The 25,615-nt window shown below is 40.9% G+C and overlaps 1 protein-coding gene across 1 annotated transcript; it reads right to left on the bottom strand.

Moving 5' to 3' along the window:
- Nucleotides 1–5,040: 5,040 nt before the first annotated feature.
- LOC133010245 (leukocyte elastase inhibitor-like) lies at nucleotides 5,041–11,743 on the bottom strand. The gene is made up of 6 exons (XM_061077752.1): nucleotides 11,561–11,743; nucleotides 10,958–11,095; nucleotides 6,608–6,725; nucleotides 6,379–6,521; nucleotides 6,091–6,258; nucleotides 5,041–5,681 (listed from the first exon to the last, which is right to left on the bottom strand). The coding sequence occupies exons 1-6, from the start codon at nucleotides 11,726–11,728 to the stop codon at nucleotides 5,262–5,264; spliced, it is 1,155 nt and encodes a 384-aa protein (XP_060933735.1). The 5' UTR covers nucleotides 11,729–11,743; the 3' UTR covers nucleotides 5,041–5,261.
- Between the last annotated feature and the right edge of the window lie 13,872 nt (nucleotides 11,744–25,615).

Here is a 25,615-nt window from a genome sequence, read left to right as displayed (position 1 = left end):
TCATCAGTACTATTACCATCATCTTGCCACTGCACCTTATCTACCTATTTTATTTTATTTGATCTTGTGCTTCTGTTTTTTATTCTTTCTACCTCAATATTTTTTATTTTATTGTATTGTATTGTATTTTATTGTATTCAAATATACCGGCTGCTATGACAACTTAATTTCCCTTCGGGGATGAATAAAGTACTCTATCTATCTATCTATCTATCTATCTATCTATCTATCTATCTATCTATCTATCTATCTATCTATCTATCTATCTATCTATCTATCTATCTATCTATCTATCTATCTATCTATCTATCTATCTATCTATCTATCTATCTATCTATCTATCTATCTATCTATCTATCTATCTATCTATCTATCTAACTGAGCATCTTACACGGAAGTTGTATTGTATTTATACGACCTGTCGTTTTTTATGCTGCATTTGTGAAGCACTTTGCAACATGTGTTTTGAAAAGAGCGCTATAAATAACGATTGTTGTTATTACAAATATAACAAGGTATATAGTTTGCCTTTCAAATGTGAACAACGCAGCTGGAGATCCCTGTATGGAGCCGGATTCTTGCCAAAACAAAAGTACAGAATGCTCTGAATGTTGTATGGGTGTAACTCATGTAACTCAAACAAGGGCCATGTGTGATATGTTTCTGATCTTACAACATAAAATATTCTCTTGATAGTTAATGTATGGTAGTAACATTTACATTGAACTCTTAGACGTTGGTGAACTTGTTGCAGAGCAGGAATGAGGTTCCTCTTGTCAAACACTGAAAGGTGTGTCTGTGGGATTAACCGAGATAAAGTCTCGTCCTCACCCATCAAGGAGGGTCACAGTGTAACCATGGCAACCATGATAAACCTTTGGACCGTCTGTTACATAGCTGCCACCAAACTGCTGCTCTTCAGACGCCCTCCCTCCCTTTTACTCCCAATCATTTATTTGTGTAATAAGCTTGAAATATCCACATCCCCTTTTTCTCTTCTTGTCTCTCCCTCCATACAGGACAATGAAGGGGGATCAGCACCCGAAGAACCAATCTGAGGCTGTCACTGAGAGAATTACCTACCAGCCTTTTTGTAAAAATAAAATGAAAATCTGCTAATGGAGAGCTATGATGGAGGCTTTTTTTCTTCAAACATGTTCAATTATGAAACGTAATGTACCTGCATTTGATTGATTTTGCCAATATTAGTGCATTAGAAGTGAGGCAGTATACCTCACTTCTAGTGAGTGGCCCAGTCCTTCGTATATTTTTCTGTATGTTGCCCTTGGGAAAAGAAGTTTGAATGTGTGTATGTAAGTATGCGTGCAGGTCAGAGAAAGTAGCTAATTGCATGCAAAGAAAGACTGAAGAGGATAACAAGCTGCAGCTCTCCTCCATGGAAGTGGAGCAGAAAGGGAGGTGAGCTGGAGACGCCACACTTCTCCTCTGAATGAGTCGAAAAGAGAGAGAAGAGAGAGGGGACCTGGCTTATATTGGTCTGGTGACCTCATGGGTCATGGGACCCAGTGTGACCAATAGTGATTGAAACTTATGTGCCAGGTCATTTTTCCCACCTCTGTGTGAAGTTGAAGCTCCCTGGGAGACTGAGTTCTGGAGACTCTGGTTTGTCTCCAGAACAAAGAACATGTGGTCAGGTTTTGACTCCACATGGAGGCTGAACTGTAGTTCACAAATACCAGGTCCTGACACCAGTGAGAGATAAACGTAAATTCGACCGAGTCCAATGCTGATTCAAGTAGAATTTTGATGCAAAACTAAATGCAACTCAATCTGCTGAGGACTAAAATAAGAGTCCTGCTTTGTTCTGGGCCAAATGGAAAAGAACATTGGATCAAAGTTCTACAGGTACACTCGTCTGTCGAGGTTGCTGACGAATGAGGTTCCTCTTGTCAAACACTGAAAGGTGTGTCTGTGGGATTAACAGAGATAAAGTCTCGTCCTCACCCATCAAGGAGGGTCACAGTGTAACCATGGCAACCATGATAAACCTTTGAACCGTCTGTTACATAACTGGCACCAGACTCCTGCTCTTCAGAAGCCCTCCCTCCCTTTTCCTGTCTGCCTCACGCCTTAAACATATTTTATATAACACCTCGTGGAACCTGAGTCACAATATGAGTTCATGAGAAATTCTTTTTTTTTTAATGTTAATAATTAAAAACACTTCCCTTATATAAGTTAGAAGTTCCCTGATTTCATGTAAGGACCAAATCAGAGAGAACACCTCATCAATAATTAATGACACTCACACATTTTGGTGGCTACAACATTTTTTTAGGGTTTCAAACAGGCCTATTTATTGCTTAAAAAATTTAATTTGACTTTAATTGCATTTATTTGCCTAATTTAATTTAGTTTTTTTACCTTCACGTAGGAGATTATGTTTTACTTTGTTTGTCTGTCTCTTAGTAAGCATCTGTCTCTTGGTGCCTCTCCAAATAAATGGGTGGATTCAGGCAGTTTGTTTCAGCTTCTTTTCAATCTATGGCAGTAGCGGGGGTGCACATGATCGACAGGTACACAGAATACAGAGAGAAGGAAAAGTTCTCACGTGAGACAGAGGGCGGTATTGAATACTGCTTGAGGGTATCTGCACAGCTGCAGCTGAAACTACGAGATTTGACTGTCTGCACGGACGGTGTTGTGCAGTTGATAAATTCAATTTTCGGCATTCAGTAAATTTGATTATCAGAAAAAATATTTTGAATATTAATATTAAATATATCAATATAAAATAATACATTTAATTGATTCAAGTTTCCTCAAAGGAAGGGAAAAGATAGCCAATTTAATGATTAAGTCTCATGAAAGTTGTTACGTACAGTGTTCTGTATGTCCTGTGTGTATACATGTATTGTGTTCTGTTTTGTGTTGTGTTGTTGTTTTGTCTCCTCCTCTAGGTTGACTGGTGATGCCTGCAGGGACCGGAGGGGGGAGCTCTCGGGCAGGACGCGTCAGTGAAGTGGCTACAGAGGAAGAAGCATCATGGCCGTTCATCTCATAGATTTATATATAAAAGCTAGATGTCTCGTCTGCGTTGCCGGCCAACGGAGACGAACGTCCGCACATGGCGGCCATCTTGCTACGGGGCAGCTCGCTCACCCATAACATTGTGTTGGTAGTGGTAAATAACCATAACTTGCTCAATTTTCAACCGATTTTTAAACGGTTTGGTTTGTTATAAACGTCAGAGATGTAGATATGACACTGTATACTTTATATATAAATCTATGGTTCATCTCACCTGGTTCCAATCATGGTTCCAATCATGAAATCACCACACCTGGTCCAGATCTCCCATCAACCCTTCCCCTTTAAATAGTCTTTGTTTTGTTAGCAAGCCAGAGAGGAGAGGAGGCTTTTGGGTTGAGCTGTGGCAGAGCTCTGGTGTTTGGTTTGGTTATGGCTTGGGTGTTTGCTGGTATATTGAATTATTTTTACCTGTATTATTTGAGTTGTTAGCACCTGTAAGGAGGGGGGGGGTTCTTTGTGTTCTTTTCTTTGGTGCCACTGATAGTCCTTGTTGATCCATGTGTTGCTTTGTTTAAATAAATACTTTCTTTGTCTTATATCGGGTCCTGTCTTCTGTGTGACTGCACCCTCACTTCCCCAAACCTGTTGCATTTATGTTATGTCCTTCTACGAGCCACCAGGGGGCGTAACATAAATACTAACAACCAATTGGGAACTCTGATTAACAATTCAATTTATAACTATAACCAAAATCAACATTTAGATCAGGGGTGTCCAATCTTCGGACAGCCATCCATTTTTAATTGGTCTGTATCAAAGTCTAAAAGTATAATGGACTATGGCCCACTGTATTGCACTTCTTAGTTTAAACACTAGGTGGCGCCAACTTACTGCTGACCTGCCAGCTGTCCTTCAGACCAAAGCGAAGCATCACTAGTCCCACTGAGCGCCACATTCCTCCCATTACAGGTGAGTTAAAATAAAAAAATTAAATTAAAATCTGCTAATGGAGAGCTATGATGGAGGCTTTTTTTCTTCAAACATGTTCAATTATTAAACGTAATGTACCTGCATTTGATTGATTTTGCCAATATTAGTGCATTAGAAGTGAGGCAGTATACCTCACGTCTAGTGAGTGGCCCAGTCCTTCGTATATTTTTCTGTATGTTGCCCTTGGGAAAAGAAGTTTGAATGTGTGTATGTAAGTATGCGTGCAGGTTAGAGAAAGTAGCTAGTTGCATGCAAAGAAAGACTGAAGAGGATAACAAGCTGCAGCTCTGCTCCATGGAAGTGTAGCAGAAAGGGAGGTGAGCTGGAGACGCCACACTTCTCCTCTGAATGAGTCGAAAAGAGAGAGAAGAGAGGGGACCTGGCTTATATTGGTCTGGTGACCTCATGGGTCATGGGACCCAATGTGACCAATAGTGATTGAAACTTATGTGCCAGGTCATTTTTCCCACCTCTGTGTGAAGTTGAAGCTCCCTGGGAGACTGAGTTCTGGAGACTCTGGTTTGTCTCCAGAACAAAGAACATGTGGTCAGGTTTTGACTCCACATGGAGGCTGAACTGTAGTTCCCAAATACCAGGTCCCAACACCAGTGAGAGATAAACGTAAATTCGACCGAGTCAAATTAATTAAATATATTTTCATATTATTTACCTTTTTCTGAAGTGGGCATTGGTGCAATTTATACTATTGCTTTTCAGTTTTTAACTCTGCTATAAACTGCATGAATACATTCTGATTACAAACAATGCTGGTTCACTTCTTCATCATCATTATTCTTTCTTTGGTTTATATGTTACGTAATTATATTACAGCAGGAAATAAACTGCACATTTATAGCTTACTTATTAGAACCATTTTAAACATATTCAATATTGTACAGCTTCTATTGTTGTGAACGAGTCTGACCCGGACGATCTCCTGCTGCTACTTCACATGTGAAACACAAACTCCAGAAATTGTCTTTCCAAAATCAACACACAAATCATTGTTGGATCAAAAATATTCTTTATTAATTAATTTCTTCATCTGTAATTCAGTGCAAAAACAGAAGAAAAAAACAAGCTAATTAGCATAAATCCCAGAACATAAAGCCCACATTTAAAGGATTAAGCCCTCTTCATTAATTAATATCTTCCTTTATAATTTCTGTGCAAAAACAGAAGAAAAAAAAAAAGCTAATTAGCATAAATCCCAGAAAATAAAGCCCAGATTTAAAGGATTAAGCTTTTATTTGAATATCTTCCTCTCCTGGTTCTGTCTACTGAGGAGACGAGAACCTGCCGAGGAAGAGGATGGACTTGGTTTTATTGTGCCTGATGAAGAAGAGGAAGGGGTGGTCTGCTTTGAACAACAGAACCTTGCGCTCGTTCGGCCCACAGCAACCTGTCATGCCAACTGCTGTGGCCGCAGCCGCCTCCGTGCCCTTCTCGTTCACCGCCACAAAGGCCTTGTGTATCACCTCAGACAGAAAGAGATCTCTTCTGCTGTTCATGCCAGACAGGTCGGCCTCTGACTCGCGGAACACTTTCGTCATGCCCAGCTTGGACAGAGGCTCGTTCAGCTCGTAGTTCTCCTCCAGCTTGAACTTTGGCAGGTGAACGAGGATGTCTGACTGGACGTCCATGTTTTCCCTGTCGGTCCATTCATTCAGCCTCTCCAGCGTCAGCTCCTTCACCAGCTGGAACAGAGGAAATACGTTTTATCACATCTCTAAAAAGTAAGAAGAGGCTCTTTTGTGATTAAAAGGCTGAAACATCTGATGACGCTAAGGTACAAAACAGAAGTTATGTCCCTAGCATCTGCTGGTGGTCTCTAACATCTGATAACATCAACTGGTGGTAGGCATTGATAAGTGCAGTACAAGGGATATCCTCCATATTGTTGTATATTCCACCCCTGAACAAAACAGTCATCGACTGAGTTGCTGTTGCCTCCTTTTAGCTTTTTCAGTGCATAGATGTTGAACTTCCTTCACCAGCTGGTCTCCATCTTTGTCTGTCTGCTGTTAGGTGCTCGACGGGGAGTGAGCAGCAGCTTTTAACTGAGCTTCTCAATATGAAAAAATCTATTGGTTTAACTCTGTGTACCTTCACCAGAGGTTCGGAGCCGTGTTTGGACTCTTTAGGCAACAGGATGAACATGCTGAGCTCCTCCTTCTCATACGGCAGCTCCAGGATATGCAGAGCGTGGTCAGTGATGTAGTTGTAGGGCAGATTCTTCGTCTGTTTCATCATCTGGACTGGTTTGATCTCAGTCTGACCCACAGAAACACAATCAACTATTAAAATGTCCATCTAGCTAATAATTCCATTGTGATAAGGTTACTATCTACTCTAGTTTGAGGAGGTAAGGGACAAAGATGAGTGTTTTTTTACCTTGGTGACTCTAAAGTCTCTCTTTTCGGTGTCTCGTGTATAAAAGCGGTTCATCCAGGTTGCCTTCAGGTAGATGGCATTGACCAGAACCAGCTTCGTCTCTGCAGAGACTATCCCCGCCTTCAGGAGATCTTGTATTTTATCTGAAATGTAACAGAAAACCTGACAATTCAGAACAATGTAGAAAGATTTATTCCCTTTTTCATTATATTCATGTGTAAAGTCGTACTTTCTGTCTGCTTCTGGACCCAGGTGTTGATCTCCACTCTGCTCGCCTCCATGGCCCCGATGAAATCCACAGTCTTCAGGTCGGCCTGGTAGTACTTACGCGTGTCTTCCATGTATTGCTGCAGAGAGCAGATTTCATCTTATAATTTCAAGGAAGTAAAAAAAAAAAGATCTATTTAAGTTTCAATTTCTGCTGTGATAAGTGAAAAATGAAAACTCACTGTGAGGAACTTTTCGGTTTTCATCCCATACAGACGATTGGCTGTTTTCAGATTGTATGATGTCGATGGTGAGTTGATGTCTTCGATCAGCTTCTTGAATTCTGCGTGGAAGTCTTTACCAAGGTGGAATGACAGGGCCTGTGTGGAAGTTTGGATCGATCTGATGCTCAGCGGAGACAGGAACATATTCCCCAATTGGTTTGCATCGCTCAGAGTCCGGAGCAGATCCAAGGCAAAGTTATTGATTGAGCTGCTGATGACGGCCATGGCTGAGGATGAACAGTTGTCCTGTAATGTACAAAAACTGCTTTTTAGACATATATATTTTCAAATCTGAACAGACATGCACCTGATTGCCACTTGATTCTATAACATTTTTTGGGGAACAAAATGTGCCAAGACCCCCGAGACCCACCAGATGAGTTGGAATTGAACCAAACTAAATTTTGTTTGTATATGGAGCCAAATCATAACAAACATTCTCTCACAGCGAGAGAAAAATCCCCAACACGTCAAATCAGATGGAATTATAAATGCAAAATACCTGAGAGATGAGAAGATGTGGAAGCAGAGAATGTGAACCTGGAGGTTGAGTGGTCAGTAGAGGAACACTACACAGTATATATACAGTATATGTGTGGGTGTTACTGGGCAATAATTCTCTGACTGCTGGGGACAAAACATCGCTAAAGGCCAACTGGCACGAGTGGAAAAAAACTAATCGGGCCCAATTCGAGGAAATGTTTGCACAACGTCTTTGTGCGATGACTCTGATAAAGTTTATTCATTAATCTTATCGGTTTTACTGAGAATCTTACACGGAAGTTGTATTCATACACATTGTTGATGTTGTACAGGCTTTTTTAAGACCTGTGTTTATGCTGCAATTGTAAAGCAACTTGCTCTCTTCATGCTTTTAATCTATATACATTTCCAGGGTAATGATAAAGGACCAAGCCTCTGTGAGCAATCCGGCCGCAGCTACAGCGAACTAGTTTTTTTTATCCCTTAGTAAATTAAATCATGATAAAAGTGATGTTTAATGGCGTATACGATTAAATAAAATCATGAAAAAAGAAAACTAATTAAACGTTTCATTCAAAATGAATTCAGCACTGACTGTGTGAACGAGTTATGGTGAAAATATTAAATCTCTCATGCTTTCAAATTTGATCATGGAATCAGATTAGGAGAAGACAAACACAGTGAGGAACATGCAGAATGTTCTGTTCTCTGGGTGCCACAAACTAACCCTAACGTTTTTGGTTTATTTTAATAAATCATCAACTTTATTACTGCACATGTCTACTGTTAACCCTCTGAGAGCCACTGGGCCTCAAATATCAAATATCATGTTGTCTTTAGAGCGTCACGACTCCTCAATGGTTTCAGCTGCCGCTTTCCTGTTAAACTGAATAAACAGCTCTAACAAGCAGGCCCCTGTTTTGTGAGTAATTTACAGCATTTAGCATTCATATTCTTCCTTTTCTCCAGGCAATGTGTCGTCCATATTGTGGAACTGAATTTGTTGGATGTTTGTTTGATGTGGCAGCAGTGTCCATCACTTTAAGGTGTCCCCTGGAAACACCTCCAGTTCGTTGAGCTCTCAGGGCCAACGTAGAAATGTGTGTCTGTGGGATTTACTGATATAAAGTCTCGTCCTCACCCATCAATGAGGATCACAGTCACCGCTGGCAACCATGAAGAAACATTTCTTATCCATGATCAACCTTTGGACCTGGGGTTACATAACTGCCACCAGACTCCCCTTCCACAGAAGCCCTCCCTCCCTTTTCCTGTCCCCCTCACCTCACCTTGAACATATTTGATATAACACCTCGTGGAACCTGAGTCACAATATGAGTTCATGAGAAATATCATTGAATGTTAATAATTAAAACACTTCTCTAACATAAGTTAGAAGTTCCCTGATTTCATGTAAGGACCAAATCAGAGAAAACACCTCGTCAATAATTAATGACACGCAGATATTTTGTTGGCTACAAGAAACTGTTAATGTTTCAAACTGAATTTTTTCATTTTAAATGCATTTATTTTCCTTTTCAAACCCTAAGTAGAATTTAATTTCAGTTTTTTACCTCCACTTAGGAGGTTATATTTGTACTTTGTTTGTCTGTGTAGTGGGAATTTATTATGAGATGTGAAATAATGAGTTTCTCAGACCGGAGTTGTCTTTCAGTTTTAATTATTAGCTCTGCAAAGGGTTAAACAGTCAGCAACAAGGCTTCAGAGTACAACCACTAGTAATTAAAAAGGAAGGTTTTTAAACATCTTCCGTCTTGTGTCACTTTCTACAGAAGGAGTAATCAACCCCAGCACCCAGTTGTACATATAACGGTCAACAGGAGAAGGAGGTGAATGTCCGTGTGTTGATAAACAGATGTTCTTCACTTCGTCACTTCATCAGGACCTTATTTATTTATCGCTGATTTGATATGTTTTTATACTTTTACACTATACTTTTTCCACCACTAATGTACAGGACATTTTGTAACATGAAGTTTATCTAAAAAAAACCCTCATCTTTTATGCTTTTTACATGATTGACAAACATCTATTTCTTATCTTATAATTGACTTTTTATTGCTTTTTATTTGACCTCCTTACTCTTCACGTACCTCTGTTTGTTTGTTGACCTGTGCTTTTTGACACGTATCATATTGGAATGTTGTTTGTGTGAACAGGGTGAGCTTCAAATTAATTCCCCCCCCGTGGGTTCAGGAATAAAAACAAAATCGGATTCGGAACAATATGCAGTGACAACTTCATCTTCTTTGATTGGATGCAGAATTACAACCGAATCAGGAACATGACAACTGAGACTGAAAGAAAATAAATATTTGTTTCAGACATGATGGATTGATATAAATGAGAAAAACAAGAGAATCTCAAAACTGTGGTGAAAGAAATCGAAAATTAGACAGTTGTTTTGTGTTGGATACAGTTCAGGAGTCGTTGATTTGTTTTTGCAGTTTGATGTCGAGCAGTTCTTTGAATTTTACTCTTTTCAATTCATTTTAAATTGTTTTGAGTATTTTGGTTCTTTGTTACATCAGCCCTGTTTCTTGAAAAATGTCGGTGAACTGCTCATTTTACTTGCACACCACTCCTGTAACTTTTGTTGGGCAAGGCCCAGGGATCTGACTTAGAACAAAGAGTCGTAAAACCTTAGGCCAGGCTCGGGTAACCCCTTACATTTTAAAATCCAGCATGGGGCCCTTATCACCATGTGGCAGCAGGTCACTTCCTGGGTCCCCACTGTAAGCCCGCCCCTGGGGGCCAAATCCTGACAACTCAATTGGCTGGAGGGCCACACTGACCCCTGACCCCTCCTCCCAGGGGGGAGTCACCTGGAACATGACTTAAAAAGGCTGAGCTCACAGAAACCTTTTTTTCCTCCGATGCTGATGTGACAACGAGACCCCCCCTCGGGGTCTCACCAGTTAACCCAGCAACTTAAGGAGGCAACTAACTTCTTTGTTCTCTTTCCTCCGATGCTGACGTCGCCACTAGACCCCCCCCGGGGGTCTTCATAGTCGACCCAGTAAGCTAATGCAGACGATAAGACGTTTGTTTTATTCATTTCAATTCATTTCATTCATTCATTCTTTTATCTTAGTTGACGTTTTATTTTGGAAAGGACTTTTCCTGTTTTAACTTGGAAAGATCAAACAGGAAATTGCTCGCTGGACGATCTCAGACTGTTTCCTTTTCCACACGGACTTTACTTTTATTCTTTCTCCACACGATCTACAACGGCTACAAACAGCCGCACGTTCCTGTGAGTGACCACGAGCTCCGCTGCTGCAGAAGAAGACGAAACCTCATCTCGCCACGGAGCACGACGGATCGGCTCCGGCCCAGCTGCGGTGCTCACGAGAGCCCGCCTGAGAGACTTCAAGCGATTCACTGAACCTCAGGGGATTCGCGCCAATGCGCATGCAACCCACGAAATCCACAGTCTTCAGGTCGGCCTGGTAGTACTTACGCGTGTCTTCCATGTATTGCTGCAGAGAGCAGATTTCATCTTATAATTTCAAGGAAGTAAAAAAAAAAAGATCTATTTAAGTTTCAATTTCTGCTGTGATAAGTGAAAAATGAAAACTCACTGTGAGGAACTTTTCGGTTTTCATCCCATACAGACGATTGGCTGTTTTCAGATTGTATGATGTCGATGGTGAGTTGATGTCTTCGATCAGCTTCTTGAATTCTGCGTGGAAGTCTTTACCAAGGTGGAATGACAGGGCCTGTGTGGAAGTTTGGATCGACACATGACATTAAATGTTTTCAGATGTGCACCTAAGAGTCCAGGGTCTGTATGTGAGGAAGCTAATCTCCGAGTCAGTTGCTCAGAACATTTTCTGGAAGTTTTCCTGCCAGCCCACTTGTAAAATGTCTGTAAAATGTAGAAATCTGCACATTTTTAACATTGAAGTCATTAATAGATGAGACGAAAATAAGATACAAATAAGAAACTGTAAGATTTGTTCTTCTGTTCCGAAAGCAAACTGGTTAAATGAACTGAGCTGAACTGTCAGTTCAATGTCCTGCTGTCAGAGAGCAGCACATACTGGACCTTGTGTCAGGGGATTCATCTAGAGTCAGAAGAACAGATGGTTTAGAAACACTGTTCAGTCTGCTCCATCATAACCAACTGGTCCCACAGCTCTGACTCTCTGAATGACAGGTAACAGAGACATGGTGTGATGTACCTTTTCCATTTGAGCAGCTGTGTCTCCTCGGGCTCCCAGGTAGACCATAGCCAGAGCTGAACTGATGCTCAGCGGAGACAGGAACATATTCCCCAATTGGTTTGCATCGCTCAGAGTCCGGAGCAGATCCAAGGCAAAGTTATTGATTGAGCTGCTGATGACGGCCATGGCTGAGGATGAACAGTTGTCCTGTAATGTACAAAAACTGCTTTTTAGACATATATATTTTCAAATCTGAACAGACATGCACCTGATTGCCACTTGATTCTATAACATTTTTTGGGGAACAAAATGTGCCAAGACCCCCGAGACCCACCAGATGAGTTGGAATTGAACCAAACTAAATTTTGTTTGTATATGGAGCCAAATCATAACAAACATTCTCTCACAGCGAGAGAAAAATCCCCAACACGTCAAATCAGATGGAATTATAAATGCAAAATACCTGAGAGATGAGAAGATGTGGAAGCAGAGAATGTGAACCTGGAGGTTGAGTGGTCAGTAGAGGAACACTACACAGTATATATACAGTATATGTGTGGGTGTTACTGGGCAATAATTCTCTGACTGCTGGGGACAAAACATCGCTAAAGGCCAACTGGCACGAGTGGAAAAAAACTAATCGGGCCCAATTCGAGGAAATGTTTGCACAACGTCTTTGTGCGATGACTCTGATAAAGTTTATTCATTAATCTTATCGGTTTTACTGAGAATCTAACACGGAAGTTGTATTCATACACATTGTTGATGTTGTACAGGCTTTTTTAAGACCTGTGTTTATGCTGCAATTGTAAAGCAACTTGCTCTCTTCATGCTTTTAATCTATATACATTTCCAGGGTAATGATAAAGGACCAAGCCTCTGTGAGCAATCCGGCCGCAGCTACAGCGAACTAGTTTTTTTTATCCCTTAGTAAATTAAATCATGATAAAAGTGATGTTTAATGGCGTATACGATTAAATAAAATCATGAAAAAAGAAAACTAATTAAACGTTTCATTCAAAATGAATTCAGCACTGACTGTGTGAACGAGTTATGGTGAAAATATTAAATCTCTCATGCTTTCAAATTTGATCATGGAATCAGATTAGGAGAAGACAAACACAGTGAGGAACATGCAGAATGTTCTGTTCTCTGGGTGCCACAAACTAACCCTAACGTTTTTGGTTTATTTTAATAAATCATCAACTTTATTACTGCACATGTCTACTGTTAACCCTCTGAGAGCCACTGGGCCTCAAATATCAAATATCATGTTGTCTTTAGAGCGTCACGACTCCTCAATGGTTTCAGCTGCCGCTTTCCTGTTAAACTGAATAAACAGCTCTAACAAGCAGGCCCCTGTTTTGTGAGTAATTTACAGCATTTAGCATTCATATTCTTCCTTTTCTCCAGGCAATGTGTCGTCCATATTGTGGAACTGAATTTGTTGGATGTTTGTTTGATGTGGCAGCAGTGTCCATCACTTTAAGGTGTCCCCTGGAAACACCTCCAGTTCGTTGAGCTCTCAGGGCCAACGTAGAAATGTGTGTCTGTGGGATTTACTGATATAAAGTCTCGTCCTCACCCATCAATGAGGATCACAGTCACCGCTGGCAACCATGAAGAAACATTTCTTATCCATGATCAACCTTTGGACCTGGGGTTACATAACTGCCACCAGACTCCCCTTCCACAGAAGCCCTCCCTCCCTTTTCCTGTCCCCCTCACCTCACCTTGAACATATTTGATATAACACCTCGTGGAACCTGAGTCACAATATGAGTTCATGAGAAATATCATTGAATGTTAATAATTAAAACACTTCTCTAACATAAGTTAGAAGTTCCCTGATTTCATGTAAGGACCAAATCAGAGAAAACACCTCGTCAATAATTAATGACACGCAGATATTTTGTTGGCTACAAGAAACTGTTAATGTTTCAAACTGAATTTTTTCATTTTAAATGCATTTATTTTCCTTTTCAAACCCTAAGTAGAATTTAATTTCAGTTTTTTACCTCCACTTAGGAGGTTATATTTGTACTTTGTTTGTCTGTGTAGTGGGAATTTATTATGAGATGTGAAATAATGAGTTTCTCAGACCGGAGTTGTCTTTCAGTTTTAATTATTAGCTCTGCAAAGGGTTAAACAGTCAGCAACAAGGCTTCAGAGTACAACCACTAGTAATTAAAAAGGAAGGTTTTTAAACATCTTCCGTCTTGTGTCACTTTCTACAGAAGGAGTAATCAACCCCAGCACCCAGTTGTACATATAACGGTCAACAGGAGAAGGAGGTGAATGTCCGTGTGTTGATAAACAGATGTTCTTCACTTCGTCACTTCATCAGGACCTTATTTATTTATCGCTGATTTGATATGTTTTTATACTTTTACACTATACTTTTTCCACCACTAATGTACAGGACATTTTGTAACATGAAGTTTATCTAAAAAAAACCCTCATCTTTTATGCTTTTTACATGATTGACAAACATCTATTTCTTATCTTATAATTGACTTTTTATTGCTTTTTATTTGACCTCCTTACTCTTCACGTACCTCTGTTTGTTTGTTGACCTGTGCTTTTTGACACGTATCATATTGGAATGTTGTTTGTGTGAACAGGGTGAGCTTCAAATTAATTCCCCCCCCGTGGGTTCAGGAATAAAAACAAAATCGGATTCGGAACAATATGCAGTGACAACTTCATCTTCTTTGATTGGATGCAGAATTACAACCGAATCAGGAACATGACAACTGAGACTGAAAGAAAATAAATATTTGTTTCAGACATGATGGATTGATATAAATGAGAAAAACAAGAGAATCTCAAAACTGTGGTGAAAGAAATCGAAAATTAGACAGTTGTTTTGTGTTGGATACAGTTCAGGAGTCGTTGATTTGTTTTTGCAGTTTGATGTCGAGCAGTTCTTTGAATTTTACTCTTTTCAATTCATTTTAAATTGTTTTGAGTATTTTGGTTCTTTGTTACATCAGCCCTGTTTCTTGAAAAATGTCGGTGAACTGCTCATTTTACTTGCACACCACTCCTGTAACTTTTGTTGGGCAAGGCCCAGGGATCTGACTTAGAAAAAAGAGTCGTAAAACCTTAGGCCAGGCTCGGGTAACCCCTTACATTTTAAAATCCAGCATGGGGCCCTTATCACCATGTGGCAGCAGGTCACTTCCTGGGTCCCCACTGTAAGCCCGCCCCTGGGGGCCAAATCCTGACAACTCAATTGGCTGGAGGGCCACACTGACCCCTGACCCCTCCTCCCAGGGGGGAGTCACCTGGAACATGACTTAAAAAGGCTGAGCTCACAGAAACCTTTTTTTCCTCCGATGCTGATGTGACAACGAGACCCCCCCTCGGGGTCTCACCAGTTAACCCAGCAACTTAAGGAGGCAACTAACTTCTTTGTTCTCTTTCCTCCGATGCTGACGTCGCCACTAGACCCCCCCCGGGGGTCTTCATAGTCGACCCAGTAAGCTAATGCAGACGATAAGACGTTTGTTTTATTCATTTCAATTCATTTCATTCATTCATTCTTTTATCTTAGTTGACGTTTTATTTTGGAAAGGACTTTTCCTGTTTTAACTTGGAAAGATCAAACAGGAAATTGCTCGCTGGACGATCTCAGACTGTTTCCTTTTCCACACGGACTTTACTTTTATTCTTTCTCCACACGATCTACAACGGCTACAAACAGCCGCACGTTCCTGTGAGTGACCACGAGCTCCGCTGCTGCAGAAGAAGACGAAACCTCATCTCGCCACGGAGCACGACGGATCGGCTCCGGCCCAGCTGCGGTGCTCACGAGAGCCCGCCTGAGAGACTTCAAGCGATTCACTGAACCTCAGGGGATTCGCGCCAATGCGCATGCAACCCACGAAATCCACAGTCTTCAGGTCGGCCTGGTAGTACTTACGCGTGTCTTCCATGTATTGCTGCAGAGAGCAGATTTCATCTTATAATTTCAAGGAAGTAAAAAAAAAAAGATCTATTTAAGTTTCAAATTCTGCTGTGATAAGTGAAAAATGAAACCTCACTGTGAGGAACTTTTCGGTTTTCATCCCATACAGACGATTGGCTGTTTTCAGATTGTATGATGTCGATGGTGAGTTGATGTCTTCGATCAGCTTCTTGAATTCTGCGTGGAAGTCTTTACCAAGGTGGAATGACAGGGCCTGTGTGGAAGTTTGGATCGACACATGACATTAAATGTTTTCAGATGTGCACCTAAGAGTCCAGGGTCTGTAGGTGAGGAAGCTAATCTCCGAGTCAGTTGCTCAGAACATTTTCTGGAAGTTTTCCTGCCAGCCCACTTGTAAAATGTCTGTAAAATGTAGAAATCTGCACATTTTTAACATTGAAGTCATTAATAGATGAGACGAAAATAAGATACAAATAAGAAACTGTAAGATTTGTTCTTCTGTTCCGAAAGCAAACTGGTTAAATGAACTGAGCTGAACTGTCAGTTCAATGTCCTGCTGTCAGAGAGCAGTACATACTGGACCTTGTGTCAGGGGATTCATCTAGAGTCAGAAGAACAGATGGTTTAGAAACACTGTTCAGTCTGCTCCATCATAACCAACTGGTCCCACAGCTCTGACTCTCTGAATGACAGGTAACAGAGACATGGTGTGATGTACCTTTTCCATTTGAGCAGCTGTGTCTCCTCGGGCTCCCAGGTAGACCATAGCCAGAGCTGAACTGATGCTCAGCGGAGACAGGAACATATTCCCCAATTGGTTTGCATCGCTCAGAGTCCGGAGCAGATCCAAGGCAAAGTTATTGATTGAGCTGCTGATGACGGCCATGGCTGAGGATGAACAGTTGTCCTGTAATGTACAAAAACTGCTTTTTAGACATATATATTTTCAAATCTGAACAGACATGCACCTGATTGCCACTTGATTCTATAACATTTTTTGGGGAACAAAATGTGCCAAGACCCCCGAGACCCACCAGATGAGTTGGAATTGAACCAAACTAAATTTTGTTTGTATATGGAGCCAAATCATAACAAACATTCTCTCACAGCGAGAGAAAAATCCCCAACACGTCAAATCAGATGGAATTATAAATGCAAAATACCTGAGAGATGAGAAGATGTGGAAGCAGAGAATGTGAACCTGGAGGTTGAGTGGTCAGTAGAGGAACACTACACAGTATATATACAGTATATGTGTGGGTGTTACTGGGCAATAATTCTCTGACTGCTGGGGACAAAACATCGCTAAAGGCCAACTGGCACGAGTGGAAAAAAACTAATCGGGCCCAATTCGAGGAAATGTTTGCACAACGTCTTTGTGCGATGACTCTGATAAAGTTTATTCATTAATCTTATCGGTTTTACTGAGAATCTTACACGGAAGTTGTATTCATACACATTGTTGATGTTGTACAGGCTTTTTTAAGACCTGTGTTTATGCTGCAATTGTAAAGCAACTTGCTCTCTTCATGCTTTTAATCTATATACATTTCCAGGGTAATGATAAAGGACCAAGCCTCTGTGAGCAATCCGGCCGCAGCTACAGCGAACTAGTTTTTTTTATCCCTTAGTAAATTAAATCATGATAAAAGTGATGTTTAATGGCGTATACGATTAAATAAAATCATGAAAAAAGAAAACTAATTAAACGTTTCATTCAAAATGAATTCAGCACTGACTGTGTGAACGAGTTATGGTGAAAATATTAAATCTCTCATGCTTTCAAATTTGATCATGGAATCAGATTAGGAGAAGACAAACACAGTGAGAAACATGCAGAATGTTCTGTTCTCTGGGTGCCACAAACTAACCCTAACGTTTTTGGTTTATTTTAATAAATCATCAACTTTATTACTGCACATGTCTACTGTTAACCCTCTGAGAGCCACTGGGCCTCAAATATCAAATATCATGTTGTCTTTAGAGCGTCACGACTCCTCAATGGTTTCAGCTGCCGCTTTCCTGTTAAACTGAATAAACAGCTCTAACAAGCAGGCCCCTGTTTTGTGAGTAATTTACAGCATTTAGCATTCATATTCTTCCTTTTCTCCAGGCAATGTGTCGTCCATATTGTGGAACTGAATTTGTTGGATGTTTGTTTGATGTGGCAGCAGTGTCCATCACTTTAAGGTGTCCCCTGGAAACACCTCCAGTTCGTTGAGCTCTCAGGGCCAACGTAGAAATGTGTGTCTGTGGGATTTACTGATATAAAGTCTCGTCCTCACCCATCAATGAGGATCACAGTCACCGCTGGCAACCATGAAGAAACATTTCTTATCCATGATCAACCTTTGGACCTGGGGTTACATAACTGCCACCAGACTCCCCTTCCACAGAAGCCCTCCCTCCCTTTTCCTGTCCCCCTCACCTCACCTTGAACATATTTGATATAACACCTCGTGGAACCTGAGTCACAATATGAGTTCATGAGAAATATCATTGAATGTTAATAATTAAAACACTTCTCTAACATAAGTTAGAAGTTCCCTGATTTCATGTAAGGACCAAATCAGAGAAAACACCTCGTCAATAATTAATGACACGCAGATATTTTGTTGGCTACAAGAAACTGTTAATGTTTCAAACTGAATTTTTTCATTTTAAATGCATTTATTTTCCTTTTCAAACCCTAAGTAGAATTTAATTTCAGTTTTTTACCTCCACTTAGGAGGTTATATTTGTACTTTGTTTGTCTGTGTAGTGGGAATTTATTATGAGATGTGAAATAATGAGTTTCTCAGACCGGAGTTGTCTTTCAGTTTTAATTATTAGCTCTGCAAAGGGTTAAACAGTCAGCAACAAGGCTTCAGAGTACAACCACTAGTAATTAAAAAGGAAGGTTTTTAAACATCTTCCGTCTTGTGTCACTTTCTACAGAAGGAGTAATCAACCCCAGCACCCAGTTGTACATATAACGGTCAACAGGAGAAGGAGGTGAATGTCCGTGTGTTGATAAACAGATGTTCTTCACTTCGTCACTTCATCAGGACCTTATTTATTTATCGCTAATTTGATATGTTTTTATACTTTTACACTATACTTTTTCCACCACTAATGTACAGGACATTTTGTAACATGAAGTTTATCTAAAAAAAACCCTCATCTTTTATGCTTTTTACATGATTGACAAACATCTATTTCTTATCTTATAATTGACTTTTTATTGCTTTTTATTTGACCTCCTTACTCTTCACGTACCTCTGTTTGTTTGTTGACCTGTGCTTTTTGACACGTATCATATTGGAATGTTGTTTGTGTGAACAGGGTGAGCTTCAAATTAATTCCCCCCCCGTGGGTTCAGGAATAAAAACAAAATCGGATTCGGAACAATATGCAGTGACAACTTCATCTTCTTTGATTGGATGCAGAATTACAACCGAATCAGGAACATGACAACTGAGACTGAAAGAAAATAAATATTTGTTTCAGACATGATGGATTGATATAAATGAGAAAAACAAGAGAATCTCAAAACTGTGGTGAAAGAAATCGAAAATTAGACAGTTGTTTTGTGTTGGATACAGTTCAGGAGTCGTTGATTTGTTTTTGCAGTTTGATGTCGAGCAGTTCTTTGAATTTTACTCTTTTCAATTCATTTTAAATTGTTTTGAGTATTTTGGTTCTTTGTTACATCAGCCCTGTTTCTTGAAAAATGTCGGTGAACTGCTCATTTTACTTGCACACCACTCCTGTAACTTTTGTTGGGCAAGGCCCAGGGATCTGACTTAGAACAAAGAGTCGTAAAACCTTAGGCCAGGCTCGGGTAACCCCTTACATTTTAAAATCCAGCATGGGGCCCTTATCACCATGTGGCAGCAGGTCACTTCCTGGGTCCCCACTGTAAGCCCGCCCCTGGGGGCCAAATCCTGACAACTCAATTGGCTGGAGGGCCACACTGACCCCTGACCCCTCCTCCCAGGGGGGAGTCACCTGGAACATGACTTAAAAAGGCTGAGCTCACAGAAACCTTTTTTTCCTCCGATGCTGATGTGACAACGAGACCCCCCCTCGGGGTCTCACCAGTTAACCCAGCAACTTAAGGAGGCAACTAACTTCTTTGTTCTCTTTCCTCCGATGCTGACGTCGCCACTAGACCCCCCCCGGGGGTCTTCATAGTCGACCCAGTAAGCTAATGCAGACGATAAGACGTTTGTTTTATTCATTTCAATTCATTTCATTCATTCATTCTTTTATCTTAGTTGACGTTTTATTTTGGAAAGGACTTTTCCTGTGTTGTGCAATAATGGTTAGGAGTGATACCATAAGCTAGTGTGCCTTTAGGCGTTCAATAAATTTGGTTATCAAAAATAGAAAAATAAAACATTAATATTTAAAATATTAATATTAAATCATATCTTTAGTTTGACTAAGTTCTCGCGGGGCACCACCCTTCATAGAAGGGAAAAGATAGCCAATTTATTGATTAAGATCAGTCTCATTTAGATCTAGTTCAATTAGAAATCTTAATATTTACTATTAAAGACTATATAATGAACAGTTAAGGTTTATAGAGTTCTTGACAGTGTAGAGGTTGGCAAACTTCACTTATGCAACATTAATGACAGGACAAGGTTAAAAGAAAGCATTTATTATAAACATAATAAGTATAAAACACCAATTACTAAACAATATACTAACTAATAAAGATGTGTGTGTGTGTGGGTGTGTGTGTGTGTGTGTGTGTGAGGGTCTCGCTGGTGGCTAACAAAGAGAGTCACACCTTCCTGTGATCTTTTAAGATCTCTAAGCTAGCAGGCCCCCCCCCCTCCTTCTGGTCGGGGGACGTAGCTAAGTAGGTGAAGAGATATGCGGGATCTGTGAGAATGCTAATCAGAAAATGGCAGGGTCTGTGTTGAGCCCGACTTACATTAACCTTGATTTAACTTGTAACACAATATCACCACATATATCAAACTTATAAACACCACACAGAATCAAATAAACAGTCTTGCTTAGCCTAGTAAAATTATTAAGCCCAGATTATGTTACCAGTCCAAGGACAGGGAGAAAGTTGCTGTGCAGTTCGGTTAGCAGTTCAGGCTTTTGGAGTCTCTGGTTCGTGTGGTCTCTGCTTCCGCGGTTCTGTTGAGCTGTGCAGTTCAGTTGCTTATTGAAGCCGTAGTTCTTACCTGCAGGACACCGAGTCGCTGCAAGGAGTTTAGAAGAAGCTTGAGATGCGTGGAGGTTTTCTTGAGAAGATGAGCTGGAAGCTCGACCTTTGACCTCCAGTTGTTGGAAAGAGAATATTTGAGCTGGAGGAATCCGGTTCCTCCACTCGCCGATGCAGGAGGAAAGGCCAGCGGCCTGCTGTCCTCAGTGGTGGTCGGTGGAGAAGAGCGCTGCTGGAGCAGCCTTCGGCCCTCCGAGGGGTTGGAGAAAGAGAGTTACTCTGGGGGAGCCTTGATCTTTTATAGACCCGGTTGCCCCTTGGTCATGGGACCAGACTGACCAATTGGAGTTGACCCTGGTAGATATTCGCACCTATGTGCGAAGATGCTGAAACAAAGGGGACATGTTGCCTCCTGGGAGACGGAGTTATTTGACCTTCTCAGTACAAAGAGAACACATTGCACTCTGGGAGATTGAGTATTCTCCAGCCCATGCGGCTTGTGGCTTTCTCAAGACAAAGGCCATGTGCTCTCAGGTTTTGACTTCCAATACAGGCCTGAAAGAGAGGCCTGCCTTTTTGCACAAAAACCATGTCCCAACATCCCCCTTGCGGCGTCAGGATCGCACCTGACGTGTGTTCCTGAGGGCGTACTTGAACATGTTTAGTGCAAAGCTGGAAAAGTCAATTGTCAGTTCATTTGGACTGTAACATCTGGGCATTTGTATACACTATCTAGTTAGCTAAGCAAGATTCAAATTAGACAAATCATTCAGAGTTACAGTAACAGTACAAAATGAATAACCTGTGCTCTTCACTAGGTTTAAGGAGAAAACAGAAAATGTGACATTTGTAAATTGTAAGATAAGATGTAGAGAGAGACGCGTACAATGATAAGGTCATTTTTGAAATGTCCAAGAGTTTTGTTCACTCATTGGGTCTTACTCAATGTAGTACTCAGTCGTATCTGTTAGATTTAACAATTTTCCTGCGGAAGGATGTCATAATTTTCAAAATCTCAAAATTCAAATGACTGTATCATTGTTTCTGTAATAATATGCTAATGTAATAACCTGTGTGGTATGGACTACATTTATTGAGGAATGAAAGTAGTCGATCCAAACATATTTACAAAGTTGGCAGTGGTATGTAAGTTTTAATCAGAATTAAGGTTTTGAGTTTGCTGCTGTTGCTAACAAAACAGTTTTCCTATTTTAACTGCATTAAACTTACTACTGACTGTCAGTACAGTGTTTAACTGTGTTGGTTATGAGCGTGAGGGTCGAGCTCTGGATCGCCTGTGTCGTGGCTCGGGGCTGTAACGCTCTGCGGGGCCAGACTCTAAGTTGACTTCAGAGGCGCTGTCACTGTGTGCTCGGTCATAACCATATTTTGAGCTGTACTCAGAGATGCTGTCGTCATCTTCTGAGTGGTTGTAATATGTCTGGGCCAGAATGTCAGAGTACGGCTTCCTGCAGCTTCTACTGTGGGAATGCCGATCTCTGGGAAGGTGGTGAACAGAGCGCCTGCACTCTGTGTCCCCACGCTGCTTGCTGTCACCCCCCCTTCTTTTGTTGTGAGGGGGGCGCTTTGAGGCTGCAGACAAATTTGACACCTTGATGTTTGTTCTGACAGGCTCGGTTGCACCAACTGCTGCCTTGACAGAGACAACAGTTTCCCAAGCCACCTGTGACATCTTCCTGATCTGCTGCATTGAAGGTTTTCCTTCCTGTGTCATCAGTACAACGTGTGTGCGTATACATGGATGTAAGTTACGTAAGAAAATAGTCTTGAAGGTGGGATCTTCTTCTAGTCCTGGTGTGTTCTTTCCCTGAAAATAAACATGCCTCAAGCGTTTGAAATAATCCTTGGGATTTTCACGACGTGAGTGTTTAATTTGGGTGGCTGTAACAATGGCTGTTATCACATCAGGAGTAGAAGAGAATTCTTCGACTAGTGCTCGACAGAGCTCTGTGTAGTTACATGCGACGCTGGAAGGAAGTGACTGAATAAACTTGTGAACAGCTGTAGAGCTGGTTTTTAACACAAGTCTAACCTTCTCTCTTTCTGTTGCATTTGGCACATCGCTTAAGCTGAGATCTAGTTCCCTAAAGTAATTATCAATGTTGTTATCACAGTTGTCTGGATCAAATTGTTCAATATCTTTAGCTAGAAACTCAAGCAACTCGAAGCGCGGACACTGTGGGGTCCGGCTGCGTGCATCACCTGCTACAGGTCTCTCTGGTTGAGGGGGAGGTGCTGAAACATTTTGGAATGTTGAAGTCCCCCCTTTCAAGAGTTGTGCACGAAAAAATGTGTCATGCATCAGTGGATGAGAAGTGTATGAGGCACAATGTGTTCTTGAGGATAAACTACATGTGTCATCAATGTCAGTGTCAGAGTCAGTGAGATGGGAAGTTAGGAAGCTGTTACCTCTTCCTGTCAGTGGAGGATCAGAAGGTGACTTAATTCCCAAAGACTTCGGGTCAGATGGGATTCTGTCCCATCTTGGGAGTGAAGAGGGAGTTAACCGTACACTATCGGAGGAGTTTGAATCGGAATAACCAGAATCACTTTGGTTCAAAAACTGATGTGAGGCCGCGCCTTCTATTCTAAGTTTTAACAATTCCTCCTTGTGTGAAATTAGATCTGACTCTGCTGAGTGCAGGTCTTCCAAATAGTGCAGAGTTTTCTTACTAGCAGTCTGGACCTCCTGGAGGAGAAAAGCATTTTGTGCTCTCAGGGAATTTACCTCCTGTTCCATGGCTGCTTTGCTCTGACAGGCAAGGTTGATTTGCCTGTGGAAATTTAGGATCATACATCTCAACAATGGGCCCTTTGATGCTGTTTGTGCATCACACCTGTCATTAAGAAGTGAATCTATTTCTTTAATGCACTCATTGAAGTTCAACTTGCTGATGAATTCAGGATAGCCAGGGGTCAGGCTCTGTGCTAGGGAAAAAACAAATTGTTCAACACAGGGGTTCTCCATTGTTGAAACTGAAATTTAAGGATTAGATTTAAGTTTATAAATCAAAAGCGTGTGGTTGGCTTTTGTGTCGCGATGGCAGACACCTTGTAGTGTGGATTCTATCTTACACAAGCCTAACCGAAACTATGGTGTGTTAAATAGTTCACCAAACTTTTAATAGCACTAACTGATATGCAAGGCAGTAAGAGTTAGGGATTCTATAAATTCACAGGGCTGGAAGCACGCTGTGGCTCTTTCTCAGGTTCTCTTTATCCAACTTTGGCTGATATGCTAGGCAGTAGCAGCTAGGTACAAGCTCTGTTACATATGGCCGGTGGCACGATATGTCTTAATTCAAAAGCATTTAATAGTTACAGGAAATTTCGCAGCTTGACCAGTTAACATTGAATATGTGATATTCAAATGTTAAAAGAAATTCTCAAAATTTCAACAACGAACATTCAACTAGAATTATTAGCAACAGGCAATCTTTTAGTGTAACAGTATGGGGACTTAAAATGGTAGTTATTAATAATTAATTATTAATAAACATTTAATTTATGAGTAAATTAAATTTAGACCACAATGCACTTGTTTGTAAATACGGTTGAATGTCTACTCCGGTGGCAGACTAGTGGAATTGAATTCAAACCTTTAGCTTGACTGCAAATTCCAAATTCAGTTCTTTCTGGTGTTGGCCAAAACTGAAAAACACATTAATATTGCATAGTCATGAAGTTTTGCCAACTGTACTCTGCCTCACACGGGCTGCACCATAAATGTTGTGCAATAATGGTTAGGAGTGATACCATAAGCTAGTGTGCCTTTAGGCGTTCAATAAATTTGGTTATCAAAAATAGAAAAATAAAACATTAATATTTAAAATATTAATATTAAATCATATCTTTAGTTTGACTAAGTTCTCGCGGGGCACCACCCTTCATAGAAGGGAAAAGATAGCCAATTTATTGATTAAGATCAGTCTCATTTAGATCTAGTTCAATTAGAAATCTTAATATTTACTATTAAAGACTATATAATGAACAGTTAAGGTTTATAGAGTTCTTGACAGTGTAGAGGTTGGCAAACTTCACTTATGCAACATTAATGACAGGACAAGGTTAAAAGAAAGCATTTATTATAAACATAATAAGTATAAAACACCAATTACTAAACAATATACTAACTAATAAAGATGTGTGTGTGTGTGGGTGTGTGTGTGTGTGTGTGTGTGTGTGAGGGTCTCGCTGGTGGCTAACAAAGAGAGTCACACCTTCCTGTGATCTTTTAAGATCTCTAAGCTAGCAGGCCCCCCCCCCTCCTTCTGGTCGGGGGACGTAGCTAAGTAGGTGAAGAGATATGCGGGATCTGTGAGAATGCTAATCAGAAAATGGCAGGGTCTGTGTTGAGCCCGACTTACATTAACCTTGATTTAACTTGTAACACAATATCACCACATATATCAAACTTATAAACACCACACAGAATCAAATAAACAGTCTTGCTTAGCCTAGTAAAATTATTAAGCCCAGATTATGTTACCAGTCCAAGGACAGGGAGAAAGTTGCTGTGCAGTTCGGTTAGCAGTTCAGGCTTTTGGAGTCTCTGGTTCGTGTGGTCTCTGCTTCCGCGGTTCTGTTGAGCTGTGCAGTTCAGTTGCTTATTGAAGCCGTAGTTCTTACCTGCAGGACACCGAGTCGCTGCAAGGAGTTTAGAAGAAGCTTGAGATGCGTGGAGGTTTTCTTGAGAAGATGAGCTGGAAGCTCGACCTTTGACCTCCAGTTGTTGGAAAGAGAATATTTGAGCTGGAGGAATCCGGTTCCTCCACTCGCCGATGCAGGAGGAAAGGCCAGCGGCCTGCTGTCCTCAGTGGTGGTCGGTGGAGAAGAGCGCTGCTGGAGCAGCCTTCGGCCCTCCGAGGGGTTGGAGAAAGAGAGTTACTCTGGGGGAGCCTTGATCTTTTATAGACCCGGTTGCCCCTTGGTCATGGGACCAGACTGA

The sequence above is a fragment of the Limanda limanda genome, chromosome 9 (assembly GCF_963576545.1).
Source record: "Limanda limanda chromosome 9, fLimLim1.1, whole genome shotgun sequence".
NCBI lineage: Eukaryota > Metazoa > Chordata > Actinopteri > Pleuronectiformes > Pleuronectidae > Limanda > Limanda limanda.
This window is presented reverse-complemented; position numbering and strand designations above follow the sequence as displayed.

What these genes read in the sequence shown, in the direction of transcription:
- LOC133010245 (XM_061077752.1), bottom strand. Translation starts at nt 11,728, where the DNA reads ATGGCCGTCATCAGCAGCTCAATCAATAACTTTGCCTTGGATCTGCTC. An exon ending in AAACCGAAAAGTTCCTCACA is followed by an intron (nt 6,726 to 10,957) that starts GTGAGTTTTCAT and finishes TGCTCTCTGCAG; the next exon opens with CAATACATGGAAGACACGCG. An exon ending in GAGACTTTAGAGTCACCAAG is followed by an intron (nt 6,259 to 6,378) that starts GTAAAAAAACAC and finishes TCTGTGGGTCAG; the next exon opens with ACTGAGATCAAACCAGTCCA.